This window comes from Gouania willdenowi, chromosome 17 (genome assembly GCF_900634775.1).
Source record: "Gouania willdenowi chromosome 17, fGouWil2.1, whole genome shotgun sequence".
NCBI classification, from domain to species: domain Eukaryota; kingdom Metazoa; phylum Chordata; class Actinopteri; order Blenniiformes; family Gobiesocidae; genus Gouania; species Gouania willdenowi.
Genome location: NC_041060.1, coordinates 26,835,781 through 26,863,048, shown reverse-complemented (window position 1 = coordinate 26,863,048; position 27,268 = coordinate 26,835,781). Strand labels below are relative to the sequence as shown.

Here is a 27,268-nt window from a genome sequence, read left to right as displayed (position 1 = left end):
CAAATTACTAAACACAAATGTGCTTATGAAACTGGAAAACAATGAAAGTACCTGACATCAATTGGAAATCACTGGTAGCTCAACAAATCAAAGAGATGGAGGGTTGACTTTAGGGAAATTGGCAGGTGGAGGAAGAGATATTGTGTTTACATGCTACTTTGATCTATTAAAGACTTGTGGAGAAGGAGGAGGAGTGGGAAGTAATTTGATGTTATATATATATATATATATATATATATATATAGTGTTCTCTGCGCTCTCTAATGTCTGCATGTTGTTAATCAGGTTTAGATAGCAGAATAGGAACAGTAAGAGCAGAGTTAAAATAACCCTCTGGTATGTTGAGGTGGCCTGGATGTGAAGCTCAGAGTGATTACAAATGAAATCATTAACTCCCCTCTCACCGCGGGAAGAAAGTCATTAGGAAGCAAATGCTTGACTTCACGTGTCTTAAGTGAGTGTGTGAACATGTTAGAGAGAAGAGGATTGAAAAAAAGAGTCACAAATCTACTGTCACATTAAATACTTTAATATTGTTGTTCATTCTGACATGGAACATATTTATTGGTTTCTGCTGAAGACTAAATACTAAACACAAAATTACCTTTAGGTTCAACAAGGTGTACAAATAAACTTAGCACAAAAAGTAAGGAGTTTTTTTTTTTTTTTGGTAGATTATTTATTTGTTGTACCAGTGCCTCTTAACAATACATATTTTACCATTGATAAACCTGTTTATTTCCCTTTTAAATTTTGCATGCATTTGTGGGATGGGCTGTAGAGCTCATGATGTGGGTTGCACCCATGAAACGTTTTATATATATATATATATATATATATATATATATATATATATATATATATATATATATATATCAGTGACGTGCCGTGACCACTAGGGTTGGGTAGGCACGTTGCAAATCGAGACCACCAATGACAATTTCATATGTTTCTGCTGTCAAGTGTTAATTCAATTCAAATCAATTTTATTTGTATAAAGCAATTTCCAACAAAGTCATCTCAATGCGCTTATCAAAATATAAAATTCATAATAAGAAAGAAAAAAACCCAATAAGATCCACATGAACAAGCATTTAGCCATCTAACAAAATCAACATCATAAACACCATTAAAGAAACATAAGCAATTATTTAATATAGCCTCCATATTCTCCCAATAAGATATATCTCATGACACGGCAGCACATCTGTTGTTTGTGTTGGAAACACAGAAACACAGAGAAAATGACAACTTTGAACATCCTCAGTGAGGAGCATCCACAAAGCCAATCCTTCCTTTTGTACCATTCACTGTGAAAAGTATGAAACATGTTCTGACTTTACCTTTGCTGAAGGTTTGGTAACTCAGGTGTTGGTCTCCATCTTTTAAAAGCTGTCGTTTTTTCCTCAAAACAAAGTTTCTCTATCATCTCTAGCGCTGTCATCCACACTGTAGCGTCATCCCGCCCACGAGCTAGAGAACGTAGCAGCAGCAGTCACGTGATATCAATTCACTAATGTGCTGTAAACTTACGTATAGCATTTAGCATAGCACAGTTACGTGCAAAGGCAGCTCTCTACGCTGCCTTTACGTGTAAATAGATGTCATATTGGGGACCTGACTGCGCATGCGCAAACACGTAGAAGAGGCAGAAGAGCGACGTGCCTTTGGGAGGGGGCGTGGCCTCCCTCTGCCTTACAGCGGAGCGAAAAAAAAAAAAAAAAGACTGCAGCTGTTCCAGGAAATAGCGCTGTTTAGTAATTTGGGCTATGAAATGCACAAAATTCGGACACTTTCAAACTTATAGGTACTGTAGGCTATTGGAAATGGAAAAATAAATAATATATCATTTAAAAAAAAAAAAAAAATATATATATATATATATATATATATAATTAAATAATCAAAATATATCAATTCACCCTTGCCTACCCTGACATCATTGTACCATTAGAAATGTGCACCACATGTGTAGCAGTTATAAATACAGATAATGAGTTACATGATCTCATTGATTAACACTAAGATGTGTTTTTATCTGTGAAGCTTGAAAACAAATATTCACATCTGGTGCCAATGTCAATTTGGTACTTGTTTTTTTTTCTGGTGCTTCACACCCAGTTTGTTGGGGAATTAGCATTTGAGCTTCTTCCATCACTCCTTGCCTGGAGAGAGGAGAAAAGGTGGCAGCTTGGATTTAAGTGATGATGGAGGATTGTGGGAGACAGTGATAGAATGGATGTGTTTGGAGAAGGTGAGCACGAGGTGCCCTCTGTCATGGAGAGGCAAACAAATGAAGAATGAGAAAGGTCATTTTCACACACGGGCATGTGTGGACATGTGCTGAAGGTTTGTGTCATACTAACGATGATCATTACTCATTTGAGCAGAAGGGCAGAGTAGAAGTATTCAGTGACGCACAGTTTACCAAGATCTGCCCTCTACGTGTGATTCCAGGACACACAGGCACAAACAATCAAATGATATGAGTGGGAAATCATATAGGGCTCTATTCTCCCATCTGGACTTAAGCGCTTTTTTTGCATGCCTGTAGTTACGTGCTGCTCTCCTACGCGTAATATCCGGTCCAGGTTCCTTACACGCCCACAGTAGGAGCCATAAACCGCGTAGTCTGTGAATGAAGGCGGACTGAAGGAAAGGAGGCGGTGTCATTTTTTTGGGCTGTGTAGAAATCACAGAACATGGAGTTTTCCCAACGCTTGGAAATGTCATTGAAATCCATGAAAGTTATTAGGTACACTTTTAATTTACAACACCTGCATTGATAAACAATAGGGATGTAACGATTAATCGTAAGGCAGTTAAAAATCGATTCATAGGTATCATGGTTCACATTTATACTGGAAAATTGAATCGCAGTACTTTTTTAAACAGCAGAGGGCACTATATATTTGTCCTTGTCCAGAATTGTAGGCGGCGGGCGGAATCTGCTCCTACTTTCTTTCTGGCCGCCCTCTACTCTTAAACATGTTCATAAATGATTCCTTACCCCTTTAGCATCAAAAGAATATCTGTAATATTAAGTGAATATCTGTAAAAGTCACGTTTTTCTATTAGCTCTGTCTGCTAGCACATAGCATCTCTTCTTCACTGCAACAACCTCTGCATGCCAACCGACCACTGGGTTACCAGCGCCCTCTGCTGGTGTAAACAAATATCTGACGTAAATACAGTGCAATGACTTTTTTTTTTTAAAAGTCCAATTGTTAAGGCACAAAATACATTTTCAGTTGCACTTTTAAAAAGAAAAAGAACTATTATGCAGTTTTGCATTGTTTACAATAGAACCAGAATTTATTTTATTCAAGATTTATTTTTAGTTAAATTGCATTGTTTTGAATAGTTTTTCAAGGGATTATTTTAACAATGAAAAATAAAAAGAAAATAATATAGTATTTTCTAGTTTTTTTCCCCAAAATAATAAAGGAATATTTTTTCAGTCATCATATGTCTAAAGTCCTATTTTGTAAAATAAATCGTGAGAGAATCGTATTGTGAACCCAGTATTATGAATCGAATCGTACCGGGAGTTAAGTGAATCGTTTCATCCCTAATAAACAATATAACAGGTTGATTTTGATCAGATCATCAGATCATTGATCAGATAATTTTGCACTGTGAGGATCGGCTGCATTCTGTCTGAGTCACAGTTAAAATCTCTCTCCTTGATCAGCGGTTCATCATCATCTTCATTATCATCATCATCATCATCTCGTCATTAATGTTTTACTTGTTATTTACTCTTGTAGTGTGAGCAAACTGTGACTTTATTTTGTACACAGTTTTACAGCACACACACACACAGGCTCCGCGACGCACGGGTAAAATAAAATTAAATGTAACACATTTTGTCCCGTTTAGAGCTGGCAAATGTGAACATATCAGTAACGCTGATGGTCAATCCTTTGGCGTGCTTGTGTGACTCCTCCCACCCCTGTGACAGCGTGTCAGTGTCGCTTTGGATCCGGGAGTTTCTTCTGCAATATTATGAGTCCGTGTAGCTTCAAATGTAACTAAGTCCATATTTCTAGTGTAATATAATGTTTCACCTTATCAGGGCGCTGCACTTATTCCAGGGTTAGAAGCGCGTAAGAGGAAAAGGAGTTACGCACTTAAGAGAATGCGCTTAATCCAGATTTGAATGGGCGGCTCCACCCACAGTGTGTAACTGGGATGAATGCGCGCAGAGACTGACTTAAGTACAGGGGGAGAATAGCACACAGCCAGAAACAGCGCCGCTGCGTGGCTTTTTAGACTTACGAACATGGCAGAATAGAGCCCTACATGAAGAACTCACAATTCCTCCATCACCTGAATTATCTGCAAAACCAGCTTCACTTAGCATTTTTCTGCATAGTTAATTCTACACAGCAGGGATGTTTTCTACAGGGGATTAAAAAGAAAGTCTGCACCTGTCACAGCAGCTTCCTGTCTCTGTGCCTGACACTGTGTGCTCTGGGTATGACGAGTATTTATGCATATGTTTATGCTAGTGTCTTTGATTCGTACACGTGTGTATGGGGATATTCTGTCACAGTTAAGTCCTGTCCTCTGCGTGCATGTGCTTTTGATGCGCTGATGACTAAGTGTAACTGTAGACTACATACATAAATGTATGTTTGCCTTTTAACCACTTGGATAGTACTGTCTTTGACTGGTGAAGTCATTTCGGTGCTTGTTTTGTAGAAGTCATTGTGACAGGTTGTCAGAGAAGTTGTGCACAAAACAACTGGACATGCAGCTGGTATCCGCTGACAAAAAAAAAAAAGGAAAAAAACCTTTTTCAGTCCTCACAAAGACCAAGTCTGCATATTTCAATGAGATGACATTTGCCATGTGTGCCGAGGTCTGTTGCTAAAATTAGGAGCCGACGAGAGAGGTTTTATGTAATTGTCAAAGTTCTCAGAAAAACAATGTGCTCAACTCAGAGCGAGAAAGCAGGTGAAGAAAGTTGACCTGAAGCACAAAGGAGAAGAACAGGACATTGGAGGCAGCCATTCACAAACTTAAAAAACACACAGCCTTATACAAACCTTATTTGATCTAAACAGACCTGTATTCAACACCAAACTAGCTAAATGCAGGCGTGATGAATGAAGAATGTTACAGAATTTGTACACTGTATTATTAGCGCTGCTCGATTATAGAATGCAGACACTTTCAAACTTATAGGTACTGTAGGCTAAATGGAAAAATAAATCATTTATAATTATATAATAATTGAAACAAATAATCAAAATATCAATTCACCCTTGGGTAGGCCCTGCCTACCTTGCCTACCCTGACGGCACGTCACTGGGTAGAAGTACTGTTACTTGATTGAAAATGTACTCAAGTACAAGTAAGTCATACCGTACATAAAACACCCTCGTACAAGTAAAAAGTAGCTCAATTAAATAGTACTTAAAACAAAAGTTACTAGTTATTTTCACCCCACACTTTATTTTTAGTGAGAAATCTTGCCATGGTTCCCTTGCATACAGTAAACAATTCATGTATAAACTTAAAAAGGAAGAGACCAAATTTTACACAATTGGAACTTAATTTGTTTTCTAAAAAGGCCTCTGTATAAAATAAAAGGTTTGTCAAAATGTACAATTATTTTTTTAATAAAACAACAGCAATGAATTCAATTAAAAATTTAAAAAAGCTAAAATTATGAACTCTAAAACTGAGAAAAATAACCTCTATTCAATGGAGCCGTGCATTACGCTTAATCTTATTGGTCGGCTATGACGTGATGCATGTGATTGTTGTCTGGTTGTTTCGTTTTTTTGTAGTTTCACAATGTCTTTTGATCATTTTAAAACCAAAAATAATAATTTACTCAGTAACAGTTTGGTGTAGATTACTGATTTAGAAATATCCTTAAAAAAGTACAAGTACCCAGAAAAGCAACTCAATTACAGTTACGTGAGTACTTGTTATTAGTTATTTTCAATTCCCGGCCATTGTGTTCTCCTATAGCAGAACATGGTTAGTATAAGTCAAAAACAGTTGTTTGTCTTTTCAAAAACATATCTAGTATATATTTGCCAAGTCTCTAGTGTAGCTTATTTTCTTTATTTGAAAACATTGTGTACTCCACACCAGTCATTCCCAAACTTTTTTCTGTGTGACCCATTTTTTAAAAATGACAAACCATTGTGACTCAATTCACAATAGGCCTTGTATAAAACTGTGAGAGAAGCAAATTTGTGCATAATTACCATTCCTGACTATTTTCATCACCATTTCTGCGTCACCTTATCTTATCTTGAATAGGTAAACCAGCTATTTTGTTTCATGGATGTGTTATTGAAAACATATACATGTTAGATACTTTATAAATCACATCAAATAAAAGCTTTTAGGCAGAGTTAACATGTTATATCATTGTTTTTATTTTCTGTCATCAGTAAAATATAGCCTACATTTGAATTATTTTTAAATATGCAAAAATAAGTGCATTTTAGGCAGTTAAATTATTCATAAACACATTTTTAGGAACTAAATATAAGATTATGCTGTGGACAGAAACAAAGGAAGATGACCTAAATATATTAGTCTTCAAGTTTTAACTTTTATTCAAACCATAATCATGCTGATATAATACTTTCATAACTTTTAAGCATAAATATGACTCTTACCAAAATAACTTGTATATCTTTATTGTCAATGTTTCAATGTCAGCATCAGTGAACCTTTTTTGTCTTATCACAGATTTGTAAAATATTCACTGGAAGCTGCTCTGATGGCATGTGCAGTGGTTGTTGTTGTTATTATTATTATTATTATTATTATTATTATATGGGGACAACCTTAGTGCAGCACTGCACATCATCGATGTCCTTTTGAAGTCTCTTTTTACCAAGTCAATCACCTTCATTATGCAATATAACAATCTGTGTTTGAAACACATCATATAATAATTGAGACAATGAAAAAGATCATGAATAATTTATTTTCTTAGCAAAAATAAATTTTCCGGTAGTGTGCATGTGCGTGCATGTGCTTATACAATCTCAGTATGATGAATTACAGTGTTGCATTCAGGGACCATGGGAAACCCAGCTCGTTCGTATAATCCAGCCGTGAAAAGAGGACGTGTCTGGGTAAATCTGGACGTACAGTTACCCTACACAACAGAAGATATGAAATTAACAGCACATACTGTCCATACCTGTCAAGTTTTGGATTTGAAAATAAGGGAAATTTTCTGGCGCCCACTACGAGCCGTCCCACCTGACCAACCAAGCTCCAGTATCCCTTATATTTTAAGATAGGTGTACAATAAATCTAAAATACCCACGTTGTTCCTTCCGCTGTGGTAGACGCTAAAATCTCAGTTATTAATCTAACAGAACGTGTAACTGTGTCCCATCCTGTTGCTCTTTAGGAAGGTAAAATCTCTGTTACATTTTACAACGTATTTACACCAGTTCTTTGTTTTTTTCGCCGGAACGTCTTTCTTCATCATCTCTCTTCTGAGTTGTTTCCGGGTTTGTTGCCGCTGTCGGCACTAATCTCGCGAGAACTGCCACTCAGGCCATTTCAGGTGGTAGTTCTCGCGAGGCTAGTGACGGCGTTCAGTTTAGTAAGGCATCTTTTAATTATTATTACATTAAAATACGGGATATTTACGGGAAAATACTAATACAAGAAGATGGCGGGAAAGAGGGGTAAAATACGGGCGTTTCCCAGCAAAAACGGGATACTTGACAGGTATGATACTGTCAACAACAAACCCAAATTTATTTGGTGACCCAAAAAAAATCTTGTGTAACCCACATGTGGGTCGCGACCCAGTTTCTGGGAATCAGTGCTCTACACAATCGAGTCCACGTCAGTTGACGATATATGTGCCAACCCTGTAAAGACACACTGGCAAACAAGGGCTTCAAAACCCAGTGAATAGATATTTTCACCCAATCACGATTGACAAATATGAATAACACCTGACATAAATAGGAAGGTTGAAGGAAGTATGATAAAAACATTGAGGGTGGAAGCCACAGGTCTGTCACGGCTTTCATTACTGATATATTGACTACTACCCTTCCCAGTGTGTCATAAATATAAAACCACCACTCCTCCCCTGATATGGATACAAGACATTTGTTTCATAGTAACACACATCAACAAATAACAGACACGGCCAGAATGAATTGGTTTACAGTTTCAGGTGAACACAACCAAGAAAAGAAGACATCCTCCCTCATACATAGTAAACACATTCCAGCCACTACTGGGAAATGCAGGTTATTTCCCTAGGATGTATTTGTACCCATCCAGAAAACTGTATTCTTGGAGCAAGTTTATTAAAGAGTGGGAAAGCTGAGTGGAGTAACAGTATCCAGCCTGGCCAGTACTAAGATAATGCTCTGCAGATGGGTCAGAAGGAGCTTAGCGCATTAACGTGTTATGCAACGTGTATCTTCAGGCTGGATATAAGTGTGTTACACTTTTGGGTGATGGTGAGCAAAGACGGACAACCAGAAAATAATGAGCGTTGCAGACATTGTGCATCCTCACACACATACACAGGTGTGGACAGGGATTAATAGGAAAGTGCAGTGCTAATGTGGTACTCGATAGATGGATGGCCTGAGTGCTCATCTGTTGTGCTAAAGCTTTTGCTGACAATGCATATAGTGCCTCATCAATAAACACTGTTTAAACACAAAAATGATGCAGAAATGTGTGTATCATAGGTCCAAAGAAAAGAACGATTCATAAGCATCCATCAATTAATGTGATTAATAGTTCTATACGTTGAAAACTTGCAAGGCATTTTTATAATTGAGCAGGACCTTGTCATGGGGCTAACCCAAGACGAGGGTAATGTATGCTGCACCCAGCTTCTTCTCACAGCTTAAGACATTATTTCTATTATTTTTTTAACATCATGCCGGCAGAAAGAATGGTGTTCTTTTTACTGAATTGAGTCTGTGTTGGATCGTACCATTGATAAACTGGAACCAGGTGTATTGTGGGTTAAATGTTTATGTTTAGTGGAAGCCTTAAATAAATTAACAGTTTTAATCCATAAATGCCTTCAGGGGTTATATGTATAAATATAGTTGATATTAACATATTTTCAAAATAAGATCATTATTAAAACTGTTAGTTATTTTGGTTACAGACTAACATTTGGTTTGTCTTGTACGAGGAGCTTCCAGTATATAAAGAGTGGCTGAAGCTCCTCTGGCAGTGCTGTTGGGCCTGGAGTGAGCATCTTAGCAGAGGCCTGTAAAATGCCTCATTTTTGTATTTCAACTTTATCTAAGTTTGGGTTATTTTTTGATAGTTTGTCCAATTCTCCATTAGTTTTGGCTTATTTTTGTATTTTGCGTATATCTTTGATTTTTTTCGACATCTACCAGCACTTTGTGGTTCATTGGAAAATTAAAGAGTTAAATTAGAAGACTGAGTCTGCTTCCTGCCTTCACCACAAGCCTCCAAATCTTACAGACCTGACCGTTGATTATGTTTTAGGCTTTGTCATCTATTTAATAAGTGTAATATATCATCATTTTATTTTGATTATGTTAAATAACATCTGCCAAGGAGGTTATATTTTTACCTGCGTTTATGTATTTGTTTGTCTGTTCGCAGGATTACGTCAAAAGTACTTCACAGATTTTGACAACATTTTAGCCAAAGACAGTCCATTACAGTTTGGATGGGATCAGGATCAATATTCTGATTCAGTTTTAAAAATCCCATTCTCTCATCATTGGTTAATTGTTTTTAAAAATCATATCTCGGTTCGTAATCGACCATTCTTTATGAAATTTGACTCAGTTATGTTTGGTTAGTTCAGTTTCACCTGAATCAGATCCGATTGTTTTTTTTCTAATGGGGGTTGAATGGAATGGAATGGAAATTTCTTCCAAGCTTTAAAGTGCGAATGATCATGGCAGGATGAGGATCACTGATCCAGATAACTGCCAATATCTGGCAAAAATATCCAATTGCTACTTGATTAGATTAATACAACTATTTTATGGTATAGTTTCTATACTATTATATTATTTTATAATATATGATTATTAATACTGTTGTGGATATTAAAATATGATTAGTTGATTATATTCCAACTACTGCCAAGCAAATATATATTTTGAAATATTATATGTTCATAACATAGAAAGTCAGGTGGTTGGCATCAAAGTCATTCAGAATTTAATTTTCTTTACAATCACAAGCCTTTCTGCTTGTTTTGACATGTTTTTGTATTAAAACCTGCCGCTCAGTCCTACAGAGGGAGGTGCTTGTACGTGCAGACTAAGGAATGAACAATAATCAGCACGGCTCATAATTTTGGTCGAAATTCAGCATTTTTATAATAATCGGCATCGGCCGTTTTTTTTTCACCAATAGAATAGGTTTGGCTCTTATACAGCCGTATTTCTCTGCTGAAGTCACCATTCTTAGTTTAAGGTTGTTTTCTCACTGATCAGTGAGCAAAAATAAACACAGTATACTGTATTCAGTCTAATCCCAGGTGTGTTACTTTAAATTTTTATAACACCTGGAGAATTTAGCACTCATTATAGATCAAATCTGTAAATAAAATGTTTCAAGAAAAAAAAAAAAAAATGCAAAACCTCAATTAAACCCAGAGCAGCTTTGACTGGACTCAAAACGCCACTCACTTTGTTGTTGTTGTTGTTGTTGTTGTTGTTGTTGTTGTGTACACTAGTTAAATTTGCTACTCCTCTGTTATTTGTGAACGTATCAGGCTGACAGTTGGTAGCTATAATCTATGGATGTGTACGCATTGACGCCCAGAGCCCGATTTTCAATTTGGGGCCCAAAAAAACGAAAGTCGATTTCTCGTTTATTTGCGAGTCAAATATTACCCCATTCATATATTGGTATGTGTCAATGATTTGGTACCATCAACTGTCGCAATATTTGACTCACAAATAAATGATACTTTAATGGAAATTGCCAAAAAAAGGCCCCCCTCGGGTCCCTAATCGAATTGTGCAAGGCATAATCGTAATCTGCGTAGAATTACCTTTGAACTTGCCTTTCTGCCCATTATTGAAAAAACAAAGTGAGTGACATTTTCATTTTCAGATCCCAGAAAAAACTACTTCAGTACAGTAACAAAGTATTTGTACTTTGTTTCGTCACCTCTGGTTATCGCTTTTCTTGATTACTAATAATCGGTATCGGGCCTAAAAAAACTCATATTGGTCGACCCCTAGTGCAGACCTACACACTTTTTTTTTTATAATGGAGAGAAGAAGCCTTTAGCTTTTGCATAAGATTGCAGTCCAATGACCAAATAATTATGTGGAGATTCCACAGACATCTTTATGACTCCCAGTGGCCATTAGATCTTTAGCTAATGACAATGACTTTGTCCTAACCCTGCTTTAGTGTTCAAAAAAATAAAATATAGAGTACACTGTATATAAAAATGTAAGTACTTCTCATTTTTGGGTTGTTTCACTTTCTCTGTTTCCAGGTTATTTCCTGCAGCTGCTGAACCATTCTGCCATTAGCCTGCAGGAGATTTTCATCCCAATTTGGGGCTCTGTGTACTCCCAGAATTCCCAGGCCTTCACTGACCTGTACACAGATTTGAGACACTACTACCAAGGCTCCAACGTCAACCTGGAAGAGGTGCTCAATGAGTTCTGGAGCAGGTTGCTGGAGAAGCTCTTCCATCAGGCAAACAAGCAGTATTTCATAGGTACATTTAACTCCTTAGAAGAAAATGAGTCATTTGCATTATTTTTAACATTTTAACTACCAGCAGCACTTCAATAAACCTCTACATTTGTGTGCTGATTACAGGAGAGGACTATCTGGAGTGTGTGTCTAAGCAGATAGAGACACTAAGGCCTTTTGGAGACACGCCCCGTGCATTGAAAATGGCGGTAACGCACGTTTTTGTGGCTGCCAGGTCCTTCGCTCAGGGACTCGTCATCAGTGGAGAGGTGGTGCGCAAAGTTTCACAGGTAGGAAGTTAATCTGTTTGCCAAATTTGCCTTCAGATTTATGAGGAGTTTGCTTGCAGATCTGGTTAGAGAAAGAAATCTCTCCGATTTATCCTTTACCTTTGGTTATTTCCTTTTTCTACATTGGTGTGTGTCATTTTACCAGTCCATGCACATAGTAAAGAGCAGAAACAGATCAATGTTGGTAGAAAGAAGGGCTCCATAAAGTATGGTCTGTGGCTCAGGCAACCATCCCCGGCAACAACAGTTAATGTCAGCTTCTTGCTGAAAAATGTCTCCCTGGGCTGTGGAGAGTGTTAATATCTCCCAAGAGAGACAGCTCTCTCTGTGTAGAAGACAAGACTAAGGTTGGAACCAGAGCAGGGCTGAGAAATCATTTCAGGGAGGTGGCCCGTTTTGATGCCCCAGCAATAAAATATCTCCTGTCGGACACAACACAAGGTGAACTTTAAGAGCTGAGGCCCAATGACATGAAGACAAATGATCAGAGCAAACAGATGCTGCAGCATAAATGAATATTACAATATTCCTCCTGATGAGATATTACAAGCTCATGTTTTATGTAATCATGAAAATTCAACATCCAAGACAAAAAAATATCCAAGGTATTTTGCTAATTTCATGCTAATAAATGTGCATTTGGAGGCATGTCAAAGAAGTAGAGAACAGTCTTTGAAATACGACATATCAGCTTGAGGAGCACATATTTGTAAGATGTTCCATACCAACACAATTCATCTATAATCAACCCTGTCAGGAAGTCTAGAAGAGGAAATGTTCAAAAATGTATCTTTCTGTAAAAATCAGTATTGGTTCTTGTTTGTGTGAAATAGCTAAAGTTGTACTTAGAAAGATGCCTATCATTTATAATCAGTGGCAATGCACAATATGGACAACTGTATTCAGAGTGTTTTCAAACCTAACCTTGACCGTTCCACGCTTCTTGGAAGGCTTTCTAAAAGATGTTGGAGTGTTTATGAGGGAACTAGAGTTTATATGAGCTGATACAAAGCCAAGGTGGCCTAACACCTAGCAGGTGACCAGAAGCCACAGCAAGCCATTTGTACATCCTTTTTCCTCAAACACTTTACCAGTTTAATGGAGTCCATCCAAGTTTACAGAGGATTCTTCAGCGTAATCCTTTAATGAAGGAGGAGATCCTGCTGTGAGGAGGATGCTACTACCCTAACAATCATATTTCTCTGATAAACACTGTGTATGCCACACTGTTCAGACAGAAGGAAACACAGCTTGTTGCCTTGCTGTCCTCCCACAGTGATTCCCCACTTGCTAAAAGACAATGACCGATAGGCTCATTATGGTGGATTGGTAAAAAAATGTATATAATCTGCATATTTTTCACTAAATTACAGAAATTAATTATAGCACTGATGCTAAAGTATTGGAGCTAGTTGTTGTCATGTGTTGCATTTTTTTCCCATATTTACCGTAGTTAAGGCAACGACAAGCTACTTTGATGTTGAAGTCCTTACTGAATCCTTAAACCAAACCAAATAACTGCAAAAAAAGTGAATTGTTTCAGGTAAAACTGAGTAAAACATTCTGTCGTCATCTTTCCAAGGATACACTCATAAGCAGGGATCACCAACCTTTCGGAAACTGTGACGGAATAGTCCGAAGAGTTACCAGTTAGAAAAGCACAAAATACTACATTTTCACGGTTTTTCTTGGGTAAGATGATAAAGAAGGCTAGCAGTAACTTAAAAGGGTAGTAAATGTTGAGCTTTCAACATTTAACCCATAGAGGGCAGTACTTTTACATTTTGTAACAAAATATGCCAAATTGAAATACTTTCACTAAAATGTTGAGAGTTGGACCAGGATCAATCAAGAGCACTACTTCATACCCAAATACATTTGTATTCAGCAGAAAAAGTGGTTTGGGGGTTTTATCAAATCAAATCAACTTTATTTATATAGCGCAAATTACAACAAAGTAATCTCAATGCGCTTAACATCATATAAAATTCATAGTAAGAAAGAAAAAACCCATTAAGATCCACATGAACAAGCATTTAGCGACAGTGGGAAGAAAAAACTCCCTTTTGACAGGAAGAAATCTCCAGCAGAACCAGGTTCTAGTGGACAGAAGGACCAACAGAACAGAATAGAGAGATAGAACATCAGAGTGTCCCAGACTAGTCAAACCACGAACCACCAATCAGGGACTGCCATCTCGAGCATCAGACACCTGAAACAGAGAAGAGAGAGAAGGGCGAGGAGAAGGCACTGACTGCAGAAAAACAGCAATACAGTTGAATGAGAATGAATATGGGGTGAACATCAGTGTAAATGGTGTGAAGCAGTGTGAGCGGTATGAAGGGTTTTGCAACGAGGGACTACAGTGGGGGGTTGTCTACAACCCAGCACAACTGTCTGACTGGACATCATCCCATTGCAGCCCATTAGAGCTATGTGTAGATGGTTAATGTTGGTGTTCTACTATATAATCTTGGTTTTTAGTTCCTATGTTTAGGTTTAGGGCTTTGTTCCTAACGCTATTATACGGTATATGCTTTAGCAAACAAGTAGTAGTGAGTTTAGCCTTAAAGGTGGAGAAGGTAGCAGCCTCCCGTACTGAGACTGGAAGCTGGTTCCAAAGGCGAGGAGCCTGGTAGCTGAATGCTCTGCCTCTTTAGGAACTTCCATTAGACCAGTAAACTTAGAGCGGAGTGATCTGCTTGGACTATAAGGCACTAACAGGTCTCTAAGATATACAGGAGCTTGATCATATAGAGCTTTGTATGCTAACAGGAGGATTTAAACTCTATTCTAGATTTTACAGGAAGCCAGTGAAGGGAAGCCAATACTGCAGAAATATCCTCTCTCCTGTTAGTACCTGTTAGTATTCTAGCTACAGCATTCTGAATTAACTGGAGACTTTTTAGTGAGTTACTGGGACATCCTGACAGTAGAGAGTTACAATATTCTAGTCTAGATGTAACAAATGCATGGGTTCGTTTTTCAGCATCACTCTGGGCCAAGACATTCCTGATTTTAGAGATATTACGGAGGTAGAAGAAGGCTGTCCTTGTGATTTGTTTCATATGAATATTAAAGATTACACCAAGTTTTTACTGTGGTACTGTGTTTAGTTATTCTTTAATTTAAAGGGGACATATTATGCTGTTTTTCACCTATTTCCATTTGTTCTAAGAACCTCAAAAACATAGTATTTGAGGTTTATTTTCCAAAACCTGCCTGTTTTCAAAAGTTTTAGCCCTCTGAAAAGTCACATTTCTGACGAATTCTGAAACCGGACTGTTTGAGTGGGCGTGTTTATGCACACGGACTGCACACAGCAATTGATCACTAGTGACTTTCTTTTGCTATTCACACACTCTTGTTATTGTTTTCAGCCAACAAACTGCACATTAAGGTAAAACACATAGATATTTAAGCGGTTATTGCGATTGTGAGTCAGAAAAACACTGTTTTGTGACAAGTGTGCACAGTGCAGCACCGTGCAGCAACAGCAGCTTCAACAGCGAAAGCAGCTGCTTCAAACACTTACCAGAGCTGCTACATTGCTTTATTGTCATCATCTCCTGTAGAGATTACAGGAATAGTCCATTCAGGGTAATAGTTAACTCTTTTGTGCAGCCGCAGCAAAGCAGTAATTGCATATTGCAAACAAGTCCAAAAAGGAAGAAAATTAAATTATTTTTTTACGTAAACATTGCTTTGAGGGAGAGAAAATGTATTGATATTTTTTTGTAATTGCAGTAATTTTCTGCATGTTTTTTTTTTTTTTTTACACAGAAGAGATGGCACTGTGATATCTACCATGTTTTTACTGATTTCATTTGATTCTCTGTGAAAACATTCAATAATAATAATAATAATAATAATAATAATAACAGCTTGAATTTATATACTCAATCATACTGGTGGTGGTAAGCTACATTGTAGCCACAGCTGCCCTGGGGCATATTGACAGAAGCATGGCTGCCATTTTCTGCCTACGGCCGCACTAACCACCACCAACATTTAGGCACAGTTCATACCCAGTCATATGAGGCATTGTGAGTAAAGTGCCTTGCCCAAGGACACAGCGATAGTAGCTGGGTTTCCATTACAGATTTTCGCAAACTGAAAGCGATATTTCTAAATGTCGACAAAGTATAATTGCGACCGTGGCTCAGGTCATAGAGGGTCGTCTTCTGATCGAGAGGTTGGGGGTTCGATCCCAGTACCTGACTATGTGTCCTTGGGCAAGACACTGAACCCTAAGTTGCTCCCAGTGGTTGACTAGCGCGTTGCATGGCAGTCCTGTCCCACTGGTGTGTGAATGTGAGAGTGATTGGGTGAATGAGCTGATATGTAAAGCGCTTTGAGACTGCTTCAGTGTGGTGATAAAGCGCTATATAAATCAAGTTCATTTACCAATTAACATTTACTTTCAACGTGTTTCTATTGAAGGCTGTTTTGGGCGGGAGCCTCGCAACTCCCGTGAAATCTCATCCCATGAGACTCCTTATAACCTCCTTATAACTCTCCGTATTCCTTTGTTGTTTCACGCCTAATGTGGCAGTAATCATTTTTTAAGCATAATGCTAAGAAATATCCCAGTCTCCTTTTCTGTCGACACGTACCGCATAACGTTTACTCGGACAGAAGTGGTCATGTGACCATGTACGTCACGTCCTGTGACGTGTATTTGCGGTAAAAGTTTTCCATAGCTCTTTTGCGACACATTTCAATATCAAAACATCTGAAATACCTCCTCATGAAAGCATAAAAGCTTTTTTGCGATATTTGAGTGTTTTTTTGGAATTTAGGCGTTTCCATTACCAGTTTTTATTGCGCATTTTGAAGTCGGGAAGTCCCGATACAACTTTTTAATTTCTGATATGCAGCCTTGTGTATCGGCCGATAACGATATTGAGCCGATATCGGTGTGAATCATACATTTTTTTATTTTTTTATTTTTTTAATGAAAAAATAATAATTGCTTATTTTGTAGTGTGGAATGTTAGAAAAGGTTTGATCAAGTGATGCTCAAACAGAGAACAATAGTCAGCAACAGTAGGTATGAGAAAAACTGATGCACTTATCATTAACCAATTGGTTATATACATTTTATCTTTCAATTTAATAATATATACAGCATTCTACAATTGAATAAAATAAATAAAAAAATGAATTTCAGGCTAATATCAGACCGATATAATATCGGATCAGGACAGTCCTATTTTCAAGGGTAATGGAAACACAGCTCATGACTTGGATAGAGCAGGATTCAAACTCCCAACCTTTTGGTTATTGGGCGACCCACTCTACCACTGAACCACCGTCGGTTATATAGAACAATGGAGACGATTACAAATGAGAAAAATAGCATGAATATTTGAAGTACCCTTCATTTTACTAGTATATTTAACTTCTTCTGGTCTCTCTTGTTCCCTGGGGAAGGTTAAGGAAGTAGGCCATGCACAGCGTGGCTCACTCTGGAGGTAATGAATGAGTGTAGCTCTTCTCATTCTGTAATGCAAGGGGAAGAGGTCGTTCCTCCATTCTCAGTAATTAGAGAGGAAAGACAGGCAGAAAGATAGAGAGAGCAGCAGCAATAAGGACTCACAGTGCTCCACAGCCACGGGCTACACACATGTTACACACAGGTATGGAGAGCATGTGGCAAAGGTGAGGCAAGGACAAGTAGAAGCAAAGCCAGCAGCGAGGCACACGAGGAAACATCCAGCTAGAAGTTTTTTAAACTATCAAATATTCTCCTAATGTTTTTTTTTGTTTGTTTTTAAGTTGTTGTTGGGAAGGCAATAAACATATTTATTCTAGCAGTATATGTTTTTATTTGTGCAGATGTTAGCGTCCTTCTCATTTTACATAAAAAACCCTTTGGCTTCTTTGAAGCTGAGAGTAAAAACTCCAAATGTTGGTCAGTAACAGCTGCTGAAGTGACAGGGCAATGTGTATAACCTTGGGCGATGCTGATAAGAGAATCCTGTGAGTGTTTTTTAAACAGATAGTTATTACCATGGGCAAGTAAGTGTTCCCAACCCTCGCACAAATTGGTATTTTCTTTTTACTTCCACACAGTCAAAACTGTAAATTAGAAAGTACAAATAAAGCTTGTGTTGAAGGTTGCTGGAGGAAACATCATTAATATTTGAATCCAAGCTGAAGAAAAAAACTGCAGTAAACAAATTGCAGACACTCAGGTTTCAGAGCACTTTCTGATTCTACAACAGGAAATACGATGCTGGAGAAAAAAATAATTTTGATGTCGATTCTACTTGGTCTACTTTGTCATATAATCTATTCTTCATCTATACTGGTCTTCTTTGTACATATGACAGATGACTGAAAATGTGCCATTTTCTCTCTGTAAAAAAGGATTTTATCCTAGCTTGAACACAAAGTCAAAACTCCAGAGTGCAGTCTACGGTTTGTTTGTATTAGTAGTTGTAAGTTGACAGCCACTCCCTTTCTGAGCTCTGTGTAGCACAGCTCCGAGGTTACAGGGGAACTTGTCAACATCAGGCTCCAATTAGCACCACTGTTTCATGTTGCCTTTCTGTGTTGCCCGGCCTTAGATTTCCAACACTGACAATGTGCAGGTGATGTTACATAAACTTGACTCATGACAAATGTTTTGTAGCATTTTCCCCAAAGCAGCTAGAATCCTCACCTGTGGTTATGTGACTTTGCTCTGCTTCACTCAAACCTGAGTAAGAATAGGAAGGGGAGGACAGGAGTGAGAATGTGAGTGACATCTCACGTTAATTGAAGCTGCTAGGGACAATAAATCTTCATCAGATAAAGACATGGCGTCATACTTATTGATCAATAAATTTAAAATGATTAGCTCGAAGGAAGATGTAAAAGTTTGAAATTGCCACTGCAAAGATTGTCTTGCTCACTGCTGTAAACACTCTCTTATTGACATTGTCGGAAAAGTTTCGTGCATTGCATTGTGGTATGTGGAGTCCCATAGATGGATGCAAAGAAGTGTTTTTTACTTCATTACTGCGATTTCTTGTGTTTCTTAGTCAGAAAAGGAAGACAGTGATTAGCTTGATACTATTTTTGTTCGTTCCCGGTGTCATGTACTGAGTTCACATTGTACTGAGATTGTATATGCGCATGCGCGCACGTGCACTGTCGAAAAATGATTTTTTGATAAGAAAAAAAAAAGTTTATTTTTGTTTTCAAAGTGAACGGACACGTGTTTTCTTTGTTTATTGAATTATGTTAGGGTTAGGGTAGGCTTATAATCTCAGTACGGAGGTAAACTCAGTACGTGACACCAGTATTCCCCTCGATGTCCAGATTCAGATCTTTACGTTTAAGCCCCAAAATAATCATCCGCAATTGTTTTGCCACAACTTTGAGACTGGTAAAATACCAGAAATGTGTTCGGAAGTCGCTTTGGCAGAGTTTTTGGAGGCTTACACAAGAAATGACTCTAAGAAGGAAGTGCAAATACTTCTATGATGCCGTCTACAGGACTCCACATCGCTAAACAAACTTTTGAGCCGCAATTTCAACACTTTTGCATCTTTATAATTAGGGGTGTTGAAAGAAATTGATTCAGCGATATATCTCAATATTGCATTGTGCGATTCTTGGATCGATTCATTTTTTTATTTATTTTTTTTACCTTTATTTAACCAGGAAAGTCTTTTCCACAGCAGGAGACATTGTAACTACACAAAGAAGTGCTGAAACCTGGACATGTTGACCAGCTTGTGTTTTTTCAATAAAATCTAAAAAAAAAAGTACTAACTTTCTGCATTTATGTGTTGTTCTAGGCAGATAATGTACCTCAGTTAAGTTGCACTAAAGTTAAAGTTGGTTTAAAAGCCACAGGCAGATTGTATTTTTTTTTATTTTAAGTTGTGGGCACATGGCATGTTAAAGTATGTAAAATATGACAATAAAATATATTTCATGCATAATGACTTCATGAAGGTGTACACATTTACAGATTAGTTGTTTCTTAAGTCATATATATATTAAAAAATCGCAATAATCGTCTTGTACTTTAATATCAGGATAAATTACACACCTCTATTTATGATCTTTGATTTACTGATTTATGAGGCCTCCACTATGTCTTTATCTGATAAGCTTCAAGATCTTGGAAATGTTCATAAATTCTTAAGATAGAACTCACTTTGGAATTTTATATTTAGAGTCACCGGAGCAATCATAAAATATTAGTACCTAACGGGAAATGTGATATGAAAAAAACATTTTTCTTGATAGTGGCAGCTGTTGATGTTTGAGACATCTTTGGCAGTGAATGTAATAATGTGGTAGAATGAATCTGTGTAAACGGGTCATTTGAAAGATTCAAACCAGTTGTAATGACATTTTTATGACAATACGTTTTTACAATAGCGAAAGTGCCCAAAATTCCATGAATAACTGAATAAATGGCTAATTTCCTGGTAAGTAGTTAAGGTTGAGTTGAACGTTACAGAATATCAACAACCGACAATGTCTGGATATGTTGTCTGAGGTTAACACAGGTTTTGTTCTGGCAAAAAAATGAAGTAAAAGTAGGATTATTCTTTAGCTTAATCGAGAAGAGTAAACAAAATTTTATGACGAGGAAAAACAGATAAAAAGGAAGTGCAGTGTTGCTTGGGTGATGGGGGAAAGACGAGGGTAAAGGAGTTAGGGAGGACAACAATAAGAATGAAGAATAAGAGCAAAGCCCTTTTTGTCTGCACTGTTAATAGAAAGTGATAGACTTAATGCTCTATAATAAATCATTTTTCTTTATTCTCACTTTGATTGGAATTGGATCTATTCTTAACCACCAGCAGGCCTGTAAAAAAAAAAAACCTTCAAAGTACCTGTGATGTATTTTCACACCTGATCCCAATTGTTTTTCTCTTTCCACTGTATATTTGTTAAAAGCCGGTTTTAACTGTGACTTTGCTGTTGCAAGAACAGTTTCCAGGAAAAGCATCAAACTGGCCCAGATGTCGGTGTCGAGAAGCTTTGTATGCATAGCTGGGTTTGTTCCTTCTCTCAGAAACACACCCTACACTTCCCCAGGTTTTGTATGCATAGCTGTACTCTCTTGTGAACAGAGCTTAATGGTATTAACCCAGTTTCACTTTTCACGCACGAAGGCCCTTTCCTGGGAGAGCGGCGCTGTGGGATAGAGAGGAACGTGGAAAAGGCAGGAAGGCGAGGTGGAGGGACTTAGAATAGTTGGAGGGATGTCAGTGCCTTTGCATGGAATGTGAAACAAAAAGAGGATTCTCTCTAAGTGGTTTCCAAGGAGACGGTGCAGAATAAAGCTATTGCAGACCAGAGGTGACAAGTAACAAAGTACAACTTCTTCATTACTGTATTTAATTAGTTTTTTCTGGTACCGGTATTTTACTTGAGTATTTATTTTTTAGGCAACTTTTTACTTTTACTCCTTACTTTTTATAAATGAATATCTGTTCTTTCTACTCCTTACTTTTTAAAAATGAGCTCGTTACTTTTAAGACCTTTGAGATCACTGCACTACTGCTCTATTATCTTATTATTATTATTATTTATTTATTTATTTTATTATTATTATTATTATTATTATTATTATTATTATTATTATTATTATTATTATTATTATTATTACTAGTATTATTATTATTATTATTATTATTATTATTATTATTATTATCTTATTATTATTATTATTATTATTATTATTATTATTATTATTATTATTATTATTATATTGTTATTATCGTTATTATTATTATTATTATTACTAGTATTATTATTATTATTATTATTATTATTATTATTATTATTATCTTATTATTATTATTATTATTATTATTATTATTATTATTATTATATTGTTATTATCGTTATTATTATTATTATTATTACTAGTATTATTATTATTATTATTATTACTAGTGTTATTATTATTTTTATTATTATCTTGTCTTGTTATATTATTTTATTTAGTTTTGCACATATTAGTCTAACTACTGTTTATATTTATGTTTATATATTTTTTTCTACTTGATTGTTATTATTTAATGTTTACATTATTAGGGAGAGCACAGTTCACCAAGTCAAATTCCTCATGTGTATAACATACATTACATGCCCAATAAAGTTGATTCTATTCTATTCTAAGATGACGTCACGACGTAAAAAGACGCAACATTTTTTAAGCTTGAGCTTTTTTCTGCTAAGCAGGTCCCTTAGTTTTATGGTTAACATTTTCATTTTTTTTTTTAAATGTTAAACTCAAAGCTGCTCTGGGTTTAATTGAGCATTTGCATTTTTATTTACAAATTTTATATATAATGAGTGAACAATTCTCCAGGTGTTCATTAAGGGAAACAGATTTAATTTATTCCCATGTACCAGTTTTCTACAAGTTCTTAAAAATGTTCACCGTTTAATTGAAAATTTGCATTTTTTTTTTTTTCTTGACACATTGTATTTATTTTGAGTGCTAAATTCTCCAGGTGTTCAAAGGTGACAGATTCGACTTGTTTCCATGCTTATGTTTTCTACAAGTTCTTAAAAAAATAAAAGATATGTAATATGCTGGTTTAAAATTCCTGTCTTATTAATTGTTTCACTTTTAACTTGTTCTTACATCCGCACATTTAGTTGTATGTGCTTCGATACTTTTACTCAAGGAAGGGAGAAACTTTAACACTTTTACTTTGACCAGAGGATTTTTTTTATTAAAGTATTTATACTTTTACTTGAGTGCTGAAGACTAGTACTTTGGCCACTTCTGTTGCAGACTAAAAAAAAGGCTCACCAACAGGGTGACCTCCAGATTTTCACACTGTCACTTTCTAGCTAATGAATCAACATATTTACATGAACTTTGTTTTAAAAAAGTGAAATCATGTGTTATTGTAAATGCGTGTAGAGACTCATCCTGTTTGTGTTCTCCACACTCCAGGTGTTGCTGAGTCAGGAGTGCATGAATGCCATGATGAAAATGACTTACTGTCCTCACTGTCGTGGAATGGCTACTGCTAGACCTTGTACCAACTACTGTTACAATGTGATGAAGGGCTGTCTGGCCAACCAGGCTGACCTGAACACTGAGTGGAGGCATCTAGCAGGTGGGAAACAGGAAGACATTTACAAGAACGCAGAGCGTGTTCCACTATACACTGTAAATAAGTTACCAGAACTCCAACAAATTGAGGCAATCGTCAAAATACAGTTATTTTTAAATAAAATAACACCAATGAATTTAATGCAAAATAAAAATTCTCAGGCTCTAAGTATAGCGACATTTATGAACTCTAAAACAGAGAAAATGAATGAATGTGAATACTACAATGTCATAAATTAACTGTTCCTATGAATTCTCATTCATCCATTTTCCCCATAATTTGGAAGGAAGTCATGTTATTTTTTTTAATATTCGCCCCTCCTTCTAATACCACATGATAATAACTCTACTTTTTAACAAATCCCTTAAAGGATGTTATGCTTTGACGTTATTTTAAATGAAGTGTCCTTTTTGTTTTTGCAGAAACAATGATTCAAGTGGCTGAGCGCTTGAACGGCCCAATGGGTGTAGAAAGTGTGGTCCTCACGCTCCCCCATCGTATATCAGAAGCAATGTTCACTATGATGGACAACATGGACAATATTAACAACAAGGTGAGAACACAAACACTGTGTGATAGAAAACCTGTGTTAACCGTTTACTCGTAAAACACTGTTATTGTTGGAGTAGAGAAAGTGATGAGCGATGTATACTGTACCTGTTTATGTAACATGAAGATAAATCTAAAATGTGTTATATTCTACAAACAGTTATAGGCTGCTGAATATCCTATATTTATGATGAAAATATTACAGAATTTACCTTGTCATTAATTGATAGCAGAATTGAATTTAATGCATTGTTATCCCCCGTCACACAAAGTGTGAAGCATGTGTGAGTGAGTTCTGTAGTGTGGCTTGTGTCTGGGTTAGTACGCACAGGTAAGTGCAACTATTTTAAAACAAAATAAGCTATAAAATATATACATATTTATAGATATAGGTGATATTGTATTTTTATATATCGCGCAAAATAGAAAAAACTCCATATATCTTGAAACTCGATATATTGCCCAGCTCTAGTTTCCAGAAGATTTTGTAATTAAGAATTACACGCAGAAATGTATTTCATACACTGTTTTTATTGCAACTTTATTTATCATTACTTTTACTTGTAAGTTTATTTAGCATGAGTTTGGTTTTGTTTAAATTTAATGACAACGTATTCAAGTCAAACCATGTTTTTAGTTTACTCATTTATGCTGTGATGACCTCCAAAAGCTGCTGCAAATTTTCCCCATCACAGAAATTATTAGTGTTATTTGCAAATAAGACGATGTATAAGATATTCTGTACCGTAAGAGCTGGGCAATAATAACCAAAACCTCATAGGAGATACGATTTACAACTCTTCTCAATTAAGTTGTACCAGAAGTAAGGTTTTAAGAGCCAGCTGCACAATATCACTACTTTTCCTCACTTATTACTGAGTTTTGTAGCGTGACTTGTTTCAGAGCCTGCACAGATTGCATAGTCTGGGTTGTAGCAGCGCATTAACGCACTCTTTGTATTGTAGCTTGTACTGTAGATCAGGCCTATTCAATTAGCAGCCTGTGGGCTACATGCTAACCTGGCAAGAGACACATCGATCTGGGGCCGTGTCTGGCGAATCCTTTTTGAACCAGGGAGGGACATGAACAGAATGCTTGAAGCTGATTGGGCAAAGTGGTAACAAATGATGATGTCATCATCGACATAAGCCGCAGAGACGTTGCTACAACAACAACAAGGCTCAGCTTTGCTGTCTTTACCGTCCGAAAATGCACAAAGCGCCTCTCGCTGTTGCTCTTTCAAAAAGGAAATGCTGGATTCTTCTAAAAGTTTATAGCAGCACACATTCATCCTCCTGTGTCGACATCTTTCTATTTTGATTTGGAGCTATGCTAATAGCGGTAGCCCAGCTAGTTCCTCTCCCCGCAACTGCGCATGCGCCAGTTATGCTTTGGTATTTCTGCTTTCGTCACACCGGGATAACCCGCCCTAAACCACAACACTGCCTCATGATTGGTTCGAACCAGTTCGGTTCGGATTCGAAAGGCAAAGGCGGTTTGGGAACAGCAGGAGAATCCATCTTACAGGCAAGGTTAGCTACATGCGGCCCAGAAGCAATGCCTGAGTGGCCCAGCTCGTGGTTCATTAGTAAGGATGCAGGATGCAGTGCTAGGTTAATGCCAATGCTAGGCTATTGCTAATGCTAGGTTAATGCTAATACTAGGCTAATGTTAATGTTAGGCTAATGTTAATGCTAATGCTAATGCTAATGCTAATGCTAAGCTTATGCTAATGCTAGGCTAATGCCAATGCTAGGCTAATGCCATTGCTAGGCTATTGCTAATGCTAGGCAAATGCTAATGCTAGGCTAATGCAAAGCTAATGCTAGGCAAATGCTAATGCTAACGTAAAGTTAATGCTAGGCTAATGCTAGGTTAATGCTAATGTTTGGCTAATCATTTTTTTCTTTTACTTTGCACATGCTGTCAAAGGTTAAAAAGGTTAACTTTGAAAGAAGTTCAATGTTTTATAGACAGCAATGCATGTTTTGTTATTGCAGTTAAATAAATGAATTTATTTTATTGCATTTGGCTAATGCTAATGCCGCCCCGTCCAGGGTGTACCCCCCCGCCCAGCGCCCAATGAGAGCCGGAGATTGGCACCGGCAGACCCCCGCCACCCTGATAAACAGGAATAAGTGGGTCTGAAAATGGATGGATGGATAATGCTAATGCTAGGTGAATTCTAGGTTAATGCTAGGCTAATGCGAATTCAAGCCAATGCAGTGCGACGTGGGCCAGCACCTGCATCCTCACTTGCATTTCCTTCAGGAAATGCAAATATTCTAGTTAATGTTTGGATCAACAGATACTTGTGAATCAAGCTTCTCACAAATGAATGCGATGAAATGCAGCCCTCGTTGCTCCCTCAGTGGCATTATATATTCTACACCAGTGCCTTCGGATTCCAGTGACATCTCATGAGCCAAATGTCACTGCTGTTGTTCAGAATAAAAACTTCTCCCATTAAATAGGCTACTACTAAGTACTACTACTAAGTGAAGAATACATGTCAAAATAAAGTGGGACGTGTATCAAAGAAATGCCTGTTCACATGTGATGATTTCAAATTGTGTGCTGTCGTGGATGTGTGGTGTAGTCCTCATTGTTGATTGTTAATTATTGTTATGACTGGCAATGGATTTGTGCACTGAAAGCCTTGATGTTTCTTTTTTTATTCAGTTAAATGTACCTCGTGATCTAGCTTAGACATTTCAAAATGGAGAAACAATTTTGGGACCAAAATATTATTTTTATTATTTCAGTGTAGACAAAAACATGACGAGTACTACCTCTGGTCAGTGTTGGGCGGTAACGTGTTACTTGCCCCAACGTCACTTTTGACAGTAACTAGTACTGTAACGCAATATTTTTCTGAAGAAATAACGCCGTATTTGTCCGTTACATTGATAGCTGCAGTGCACTTCCTGTTTACAGTGGCGCTACATATTTTCGCGGGATGCCGTGCCAAAAACAGTAGAAGAAGAAGCATTGTCAGCGTGTTTCTGTTTACATCACGTGTGGCAATCATGGCGAGCCAAGGACGAGTGGAAATACGCGCATTATTTTTGTCTCCAAAAGATGCATCAGTGAAGCTAAGCTAACGCTGCGGCTGGATTTCAACAGACTGTGACTGTTATCCAGGGACAGGTCAGCCAAACTATTGCACGGTATGTTGTTGTAAATAAGAAGCCTGTCGCTGCTGCTGAGTCACTGCTCACAGCAGCTCATTAGCCTGATATGTTTAGCATTGTGTAGCTGAGAAAAATGCTGTGACATTTATTTTTATAAGCATTTTCAACAGCAGAATGTGCACCTGGAATATGCACAGCTTACTTCACATTACTGTGCTAAGGCTTAAAAAATACTGTTTTATTTTTGGAGCAGCTGTTTTGTGCTTTATATGCACATCATTTATTGTTGTTTTATAGCAGTTGATCAACAGTGGATTATTATATTATTACAGCACTAATATGAAGCTGTATGGACACAAATGATCCAAAATAAATAATACATTCTTTAATTCTAAGTAACTCAAAAGTTACTTTTTCCAGTAACGCGTTACTTTTTGGTTAAGTAATCAAAATAGTAACTGAGTTACTTTGTGAATGAGGTGAATGAGGTAACTAATAACGGTAACTAGTT

General features: G+C 37.0%; 1 protein-coding gene across 1 annotated transcript in view; it reads left to right on the top strand.

Moving 5' to 3' along the window:
* Nucleotides 1-27,268, top strand: part of gpc1b (glypican 1b) — a 127,088-nt gene that overhangs the window by 78,689 nt on the left and 21,131 nt on the right. Inside the window, exons 3-6 of the mRNA XM_028473099.1 lie at nucleotides 11,486-11,713; nucleotides 11,818-11,981; nucleotides 22,912-23,077; nucleotides 23,497-23,627. Of these exons, the coding sequence (XP_028328900.1) occupies nucleotides 11,486-11,713; nucleotides 11,818-11,981; nucleotides 22,912-23,077; nucleotides 23,497-23,627 (689 nt within the window). The remainder of the gene's footprint in view (nucleotides 1-11,485; nucleotides 11,714-11,817; nucleotides 11,982-22,911; nucleotides 23,078-23,496; nucleotides 23,628-27,268) is intronic.